Genomic DNA, 8,554 nt, shown 5'->3' with positions numbered 1-8,554 from the left:
CCCTCGCGCCGGAGTCCACCGGCGCCCGGATCTCGCGCCCCCAGTCCCTGTCGCCGGCCTCCCTCGCCGCCGCGCCGCCCCGCTGCGCCTCGCCGCCGGCCGCCGGAGCTCGCGAGGTGCTGAGGGCGCGTGCGAGTGTGGTTGGGCTCAGAACGGACAACGGAGAAAACCGGGGGAACCCGAACGGACGCCAGTTTTGAAAAATATGCAGATGAAACGCAGATGATGACATGGCAAAATGCAACACACAAGCAAATGACATGGCAACAACGACGAAAGCTGGAAGACACCTGACGCATCGGATACGGGGCGTTACAGCTTCACTTCTGCACTGTCTGTCCTTAAAACTCTAATCAAATGGATATCTCTCTGTTTACCTGAGATGATATTGGATCCACAAATTTTAAAATCTTCAGACTTTGGTAGGTACTCGCACTTTGAAAGTAGGCTGGACAAATCTCGACCGCAACTGTATTTAAAACTTCATATTAGGTAAAGGTTGTTGCACTTTGAAAGTTCACCGCCGGAGTGACCTCGACCACAACAGTGCACTGCAGCAGCAGTAGTATTTCATCATTTGTCATCAGTCAACTGAATGATTATCTTAGTCACGGCTGACCTAATTAGCGCACAAAAAAGGTAAGCACTATTACTTTAAATTAAGACTTTTCTTTGGAGGTAAAATAAGTTACTTTATAGTTAGAAAATAAATCATTGATCATTATCATCGGAAGCAACTGAGAGATCTAATTAGTCATACTAGCTAATTGTTCGTGCGTTGCAATAAGAGCACACATATTGTAGTGGTTCAATACCAATCGTGTTCGACATATACCTCCTACCCAGCATATTCTAGATTTTGGTAAGATTGATTTGATGAGTAGGGACTACCAAAAGGACACGTGTGTTGCAGGGAAAAAAAATAACCACACGCCCCTAACCCAATAACCATGGTTCAAGACCCTAATAGGTCAACGTCCTTTATTTCAATACATGGCATCTTATCTGTGTTGCCGCGTATCCTCCTTCCCGCACACACAAACGATGATCTCAGTGCTCACACAATCACAACGCGTTTGAATGTGAGAAATCCTAAAGCGTCTCTCTCTCTCTCTCTCTCTCTCTCTCTCCAAATAATAAATCTGCTTTCTTGTTTCCTCATGTGAGGTTTTGTCGGGGCGTGCATGCGTGGTTATAGATGATTTCTTCGTGTTCAATCTTGTTTTGTTGAGGTGTTCATTTCCAAATCGAAACGACACCGGTATGAAAGAAAGACGAACCATGCACTATCAATTAAGGTTGCATCCTAAATAGCACTTTAAAAATGATTAACAGTTCAAATAGCATCATTCAGATTCTACACATTTTTCTAATCAAATCCCTTATATAGCATGTTAAAATTTTAGTTAGTATCTAAAAGATGTGGATATTTTTTAAAAGCATTTGGTACGGAGTTGTACTAACAATGAAGACGAGAGAAACAACCTGTGGTTGCATAGCTAAGTGGGGTGGTGGTTCTACCCCTAACCCACCATAGATCAAACCTCGGGTTTTGACACACTATTCATCTCATTAAGACAGAATATTCTTTAGTTAGAAGCGACGTTCTCATTGGCAGCGGGGTGTTTGTGGTACCTTCTTCAATCTTAACTTCCGTTGACTCAGTGTGTCTGAAGTGCTCATAGGGGTAAGGTTTGCACGACATATAAGAGTGAAGGTTTTTTTTTGAAAAGGAGGACGAACCCCGGTCTCTGCATCTGGGAGATGCATGCAGACACTTTATTAATATACACAAAGACTTTACAAAGTAATACATCAATATGTCTGAAGCCACCATCTTGACAACATCTTTCACTACTCCTATCCATTGATGAAGGAGTGCAGAGAGTGTGAGCCGAATACCCAAACCTCTCACCTAAGCCTAACATTTAAATCTGGAGGGCCCAACCAAGCCACATACTAGGTCTGGGGCACAAACCGGTCCGACGTGCTCTCATAGGTTGTCGTCGCCGTCTTCCATCGATCCATCTTCAGAGCAGATACTGAAGCATCGGCCTTGCCAGTCTTGTTGTTGACGCCACCGCGGCGCCAGACAACACCTCCTCCCTACGCGTTTCCATCATAACACATTCATCGTCGAATCCCTGTCGCACCATGCCGCCGAGACTCCACGGCGTCGAGGCGTCACATGGAACACCGCTCCACCGCAGATGTGGTCCGTTGGCCCCTTGAGCATATGCATACCTCCAAGAATGATGCCCCCAAGAGGGATACGGCACAAGAGCGCCGCCGTCATTCGATCGACAGATTTAGGGTTTCCCCCAAAGGTGTCGAATAGGGGTCCAGAGATTCTCCACGATGATGCCTTCAAGAAGGGGACGACGCAGAAAACGTCGCCATCGCCGGCCTTGGGCAACGATTCAAGAGTAGAGTTTTCACCCAAATCCGCTCGAGGAACCTCCATCCAGCCTTGTGTGCACGGGACCGCCACAGGTCACCGCCGCCGTGCATGGAGCAGGCCGCACCGGCCAGATCAGATTTGACAGGAGGCCAGACTGCACGTACAGTCGATCCATCCACCAGGCCCTCCATGCCGCTAGATGTGGGCTATTTGGAGGAAAAGGGATGGTCGTGCATCTGAGAAGATTTCCACATCAATACATGTGCTCATTAATCGATCAAGGAGGAGATTTGGTTCTCGCTTAGTTGCATCCATATATCTGACGTCAGATTTATCTGTTTTCGCATGGAAAAATTGGAGTATTCGCTGTTGTTTGTGTTTTTGGTTTTGTGTTCTATTGCATGTTCTTTTGCATGGTTTGAAAATAAAGCAAACATAGATATATCTTTTCCTATCTTTCCCTAATAATAATAAAGCAGCTAATGCTTTTGGTCGTCCGTCATGGTATTTTGCAAAAAAGTCCTTCTATTTCAGTGAATACAACCCACAGTCCTGTTTTAAGTGAGGACGAATCGTTTTGTCGCATTTTATACAAAATCCCCTACCTTTCATGCTAATTAACCTGCGATCCACATTAAGTCACTGATCCATGAATATTTTTTTTACAGTTTTACAAAAAAAAACCTAATATATGTGTTAATCACCCTGCAGTCTATTAAGAATAAATATCTTTTTTTAAATAACCATATCTTTTAAATCGTAACTCCAATTTTAACATGTTATATATGAAAATGTATTAGAAAAATGTGTTGAATATTAATATGATTTTATTTTTACACGTCAACTATTTTTAAATTCAGCTTAGGAACATATTTAAATGTTTTAAAAAAATATTCATAACTTTTAAACAGCAACTCCAATTTTAACATGTTATATATGAAAATTAATTAGAAAAATGTGTAGAATATGAATATGGCTTTATTTTTACACGTCAAATATTTTTAAATTCGGCTTAGGAACAGATTTAAATGTTTTCATAACTTTTAAAACGCAACTTCAATTTTAACATGTCATATATGAAAATTAATTAGAAAAATGTGTAGCATATGAATATGACATTAATTTTACACGTCAAATATTAAATTCAGCTTAGGAACAGATTTAAATGTTTTAAAAATATATTCATATATTTTAGATCATAATTCGAATTTTAACATGTTATATATGGAAATTGATTAAAAAATGTGTACAATATCGATATGACGTTATTTTCACTGGTTAATTAACCATTTTTAAATTTTGTTTAGGTACAGGTTCAAATGCTTTAGAAAATATTCCTATCTTTTAAACCCTAACTTTAATTATAACATGTTATATATGAAAATTGATTACAAAAATGTGTACAATCTGAATATGATGTTTCACATGTGGTGTTTTTTTCCCGTTGCGATGCACGGGCCCTTTTGCTAGTAAATAATATCAAGGCGCTATGTGTGTACAAACGATAATACAATAATACTCCCTGTGTTAAAAAAAGGGTTGTGGTTTTAGTTGAAGAGTAGAATTTAGCTGGAAGAATGTGCCTGCAAAGAAGACATCAAACACCAACAACAAAAAAATATTATCTTCGTACAATGTTCACCACATCATTTCACCTGCGAACATATGACTACAGTTGAACAGGACAAGATTGTAACATAAAACTGAGCTCAGCACTCCACATCAAGATTTATTAAGTCTTGCACATCCAATCCTATACATCAGCTCCAGATGAACAGTAAACACCATCTCCCAAAACAATTGAAGTGTGAAGTATCTTTTTCTAGTAAAAACTGTCAAAATGTAGTAGCTAACAAAAACAATAATTTCAAAACCTAACCCCAGCCTCTGCATTAAGCGATACACGCAGCCAAAATCCCATACACCTACATGATGAAATCTATTGCCTTCAGCAAAACAGGCCCAAACCTTGTCATGTTAAGGACAATGTCCTGCTTGGACATGTAAACCTCCCCAACCTTGTCCCATCCACTGCTCCTAATGGCTTCAGGGTCTTTGATCACACTATGGTTCCACCCATATTTCTCCAGCAACGTGCTCTCCTCTGGACTGATGCTGTACTTGACATGGCCTAGGCCCATGTCCCGTGCCGGTTTACCATAGAACCCATCAGCCATGAATTCAATCCCATACGGCACAATGTGCACCACCACTCCCCCTGATCGCAGGAACACCATGTTAGTCAAGCCCGCGCCATGCGCGCCCATGATTGCATCGCACGAGTCAACAAGGCGGGCAAATTCATCAAGACTAGAGTCCATCTTCGGGTCAACCTTGACCACCTCAAAACCAAACCATTCCAGCCCTTGGACAATGTACGGTGCATTGATGAACCTCCGGGTTTTGCCCCGATCAATCAGCATTATGCGGGGCTTCTTGTCAGGATCATCTCTATCAGCCTTGTAGGGAATGGCCACCTTGGCTGCAGGCAGACCATAGGCTTCCCGGACAAACAACCGGAAGTCCATCATTGTGTAGTTCTGTGGTGACAAGTTTGGATAGATGCCAAGGTCACCATGGCTCCTCAGACCAACAATGACATGCGGATAGCACCTGACCTGGTCGTCTGAATCAAAATCTATGATGTCGTGTCGTGTGAGTTTGCTCAGGATTGTCATGTACTTCTTGCTGAACCAGGGCTGGTTGTTTGTGACGAGGAGTTGAACATCCCTGTCGAACTGGCGGGCAGTGAGGAACAGTGGAACAAGGACGTCACTGAAGTCGTGCCAGACATTTGCTGTGAGCCCACCAAGGGCAAATACAATGGCTGGCATGGCATGCTTGGAGGTGCACTTTGCTGCTGGTTGCGAGGTATTCAGAGATTTGACAGTCACCTTCTTGATCCAGGGAAGGTTCTTTCGAGACTGGGCTCGAATACTCCACTCTTCACCGTCGGAAGTTTGTGTGTGTAGGACGTACATGACAGTGGATGACTGACCAATGGTGCGAGCATCGCCGCACAACTCACATATGTCGAAGCGCGAGTTGGAGAGGTCGCAGACCGTCGAGTTGGGTGGAGGTGTGCACTTGGTGTATGGTGCTGAACCTGTTTCGCAATAATTGTTAGTCATCGACTTTGAATGTTTCAGTACATGCTAGTATTAAATAGTTCCACGAGTACACGTTTTGATGGTGTTGATTCTCTGAATAATTTTAACGGGTGTAGCTGGTAGCAATGGCAGACATTAGAATGAAATAATGTTAATGCAAGATGTTTGTGCAAACAATAAATCAAAAGAACAAAACACCACATCATGCAGTCATCTAGAAAACGAAAACAAGATAAACTGAAAATAAGCTCTAATGCCGTATCCAGAGAGTGGATTTTCTGTTCCTGAGTGCACCTACACCCGGGATGAACAGTAAAATCAAAACAAATAAAAAAAACTGAAATTTTGGGACATCAAACACCCCCTACAATCATAATATTCCGACCAGCAGTTTACAGCAAGGTCATTGTATTCCTGATGATATTTTATATACGAAAGAGCATACAAGAGTAACTATCATGTTGTGCTATCAAACAACAGAACCAAATAAAACCAGAGCAAGCGATTTTTCTCAGCTTGGATAGAATTTCCACATGAAAATATTGTGTTTCTTTCCCGACACTAAATTACAATTTTTGTATGATCTACTATACATGGGTACTATGTTATGGGTATATTTGGATAGTGCCGAAGATTGCCTGACAAAAAAGTTGGATAGCGAAAAATTGGTTAAGGTTTTGCTTGCCAATGCCAACATTGGTTAGAAAAATGAATTACAGTTGGTAAAGGAGCTTTGGCATCCCGAAAATTCGGTCTCCATTCAAACAAGGGCTAATGCTTTGGTCATGACCAAAAAATTGATAGGCTGCAATTTTGGTCACAATCCAAATACACCCTACGCCTTTATGAGTAAAACTACGATGTCCTCCAAACCAAATAAAGGAGTAGAATAGAAAGAAATTTTATTTTTGTTAACGCAAGTGCAGACAACAATTCTATAAACAAACAAAATTTGGTGTTCTATGTAAACATCATTTAGTTTGTGCAGTTCGGAAGTGACAGGTGACCGGGAAAAAAAAAGTTCTGTGCTTTCGCTGGTATAAGTTCGGGGTTTCTAGTGTTCCCCACTTAAACTGTTATTAGTTCCGCAGATAAACATTAAATTCTTGATGAGCTAAAAAAACTTAACGTGTGGTTACTAGCTGACTTACTGTCTAGAAAATCAGTTTATATTAATCTAGTAAAATTCTGCCGAATTTAGATCCTACTAAATCCAAATTTATTAATTACAAACATGAAACAGTCATGCATAATTTTCACAGTACAGAGCACTGCAGTTCTATTCCCCAACAAAGGAAAAAAGCTTTGTGTTAGTGTGCACCACAAGCCATCCAAATGTGGACCACTAGGATGAATAATTAGCTAGCACCCTCTAGAAAGAGGGTCTATTCAACATTTCCATGTGTTGAACATAGGGATAGTACTCAATGTTAGCTTTAGTGCACTACAAGAAACAACTTTACATATAAAAGCGCATCACTCACTGCTAGTTATAATCACCTCCTTACTCCACTACAGGTGAAGTTGCTTTGGGAGCAAAATCAAAAAAATAAAATGATTAGCTGAAGAACTAACTTATTTGCAATAAAACAACAAGCCTTACCAGATCCTCCTGCATTCCTTTCTTCTTGGTCCGGCGCTGTCGTGGTCGTCATCCCTTCCTCGCCGTTCAAATCGGAGTTGGCTGGAGTAGTGCCTTGAGATGCTGGTTTGGTCTCTACATTTTGTCCCCAATCAGAACAATTCAGAATTTATAGACTAGCTGACCCGTCAGATTAGGCCATGAAACAGAGAAGAATGGCGCACCAGGAGTGTCCTCTGGAGGCTGTTTCTGCTCTTCCATTGCCTCCATGGAAGATTCATCAAGCTCTGCATCACCAAAACCGAACCATCAAATTTTACTAATCCGGTTTGGATTCCAAAACCAACGAGCTTCAGTAACTAAAGGGAAGCCCCGCCCGTTTCCTATGTCCGTAATGCTTACCAATTTTTTGGTCACCCCCCTCCCCTTCTTGCTTTGACGAATCAGATGTCTCCAAGTCTGAACATGGGAAGCCAAGCGGTCAACAATCAGGAGGAAACGATGAACAAGACACAAGCAACTGAAAAGATGTTGAAGAAGAGCGTATGGATTTGATCTTCTTGCCTTGGTCCGTGGACGAGACTGTCCGGGGTGTGGAGTCGTCCACATGTACCGGGGTGAACCGCGAGGAAGCTGAAAGAAATCTCCAGTAAGTAAGAACACACGAGGATACGGTACAGAGGAGAGAGGACGAGAAAGAGGAAGAAGACCAGGCCGGTTGGGCATGAGAATCCAGAAGACTGACCGTCGGGGCCCTGCGGGAAGCGGCCGGTGAAGACGACGAGGACGAGGATGGCCGCCACGAGGAGGGCGGCGAAGGGCGCGCCGACCCTGCGGCGCCAGATGCCGCCCAGCTGGCTCGCCTTGCTCCTGGCCGCCTTTGGGGACCCCATGGCGCTCCTTCCCTGCTGGTCTTGCTGTGGCAGTCTCACTCCCTCGAGCTCGTCTATGCTGGCCTTCTTCTGCTGCTGCTACTTTGTACTACTGGTATGCTGCTGCGGTGCACCATGAGAAGAAGAGAGAGCAGCGACAGGCGGCGGTAGGGCCTCGCGGCTTGCCGTGTGGAATGCGGAAGCTTGCAGGGAAAGGAATGATGAAGCTCTGATCGGAGAAAGCTTGCCTGCTTCGGTGGATTGGATCATTAAAAGGGGAAAAGGGGATCTGGGTCTCAAGAACTCGATTCAACTCGGCAGCAGCAGGGGTGAGGGTGAGGGTGAGGGGACAGACAAGGAAAGGATTGTTTGTTTTGTGTTTTCGACGCCGAGAAGGATGGTTGGTTAGTTCGAGTTTACGTGGGACCCATTCGAAAGACCAGAGAGAATGGAACTGCTCTACACGGCCGGGATTGAGCCAAAAAATAACGATTAGAAGGAGTCTTGGCAACAAAATTTTCAGAGCATGTCATAGTGCTAAGACCAAAGCAGTACAGTACAGAATAAAAAGTTCTTTTTTAGCAAACGG

At 43.1% G+C, this 8,554-nt stretch overlaps 1 protein-coding gene across 1 annotated transcript; it reads right to left on the bottom strand.

Moving 5' to 3' along the window:
• Positions 1-4,076: 4,076 nt before the first annotated feature.
• LOC119307460 (beta-1,2-xylosyltransferase XYXT1-like) lies at positions 4,077-8,349 on the bottom strand. The gene is made up of 6 exons (XM_037583535.1): positions 7,839-8,349; positions 7,658-7,726; positions 7,496-7,552; positions 7,318-7,380; positions 7,115-7,228; positions 4,077-5,507 (listed from the first exon to the last, which is right to left on the bottom strand). The coding sequence occupies exons 1-6, from the start codon at positions 7,984-7,986 to the stop codon at positions 4,327-4,329; spliced, it is 1,632 nt and encodes a 543-aa protein (XP_037439432.1). The 5' UTR covers positions 7,987-8,349; the 3' UTR covers positions 4,077-4,326.
• Positions 8,350-8,554: the final 205 nt, after the last annotated feature.

Source organism: Triticum dicoccoides, chromosome 5B, assembly GCF_002162155.2.
Source record: "Triticum dicoccoides isolate Atlit2015 ecotype Zavitan chromosome 5B, WEW_v2.0, whole genome shotgun sequence".
In the NCBI taxonomy this organism is placed as follows: Eukaryota; Viridiplantae; Streptophyta; class Magnoliopsida; order Poales; family Poaceae; genus Triticum; species Triticum dicoccoides.
This window is presented reverse-complemented; position numbering and strand designations above follow the sequence as displayed.

Excerpts from the sequence above, each read along its gene's own strand:
- LOC119307460 (XM_037583535.1), bottom strand. The coding sequence starts at position 7,986 with ATGGGGTCCCCAAAGGCGGCCAGGAGCAAGGCGAGCCAGCTGGGCGGC. Across the intron at positions 7,229-7,317 it reads GCCTCCAGAGGACACTCCTG|AGACCAAACCAGCATCTCAA; the intron begins GTGCGCCATTCT and ends GACAAAATGTAG. Across the intron at positions 5,508-7,114 it reads AAGGAATGCAGGAGGATCTG|GTTCAGCACCATACACCAAG; the intron begins GTAAGGCTTGTT and ends ATTGCGAAACAG.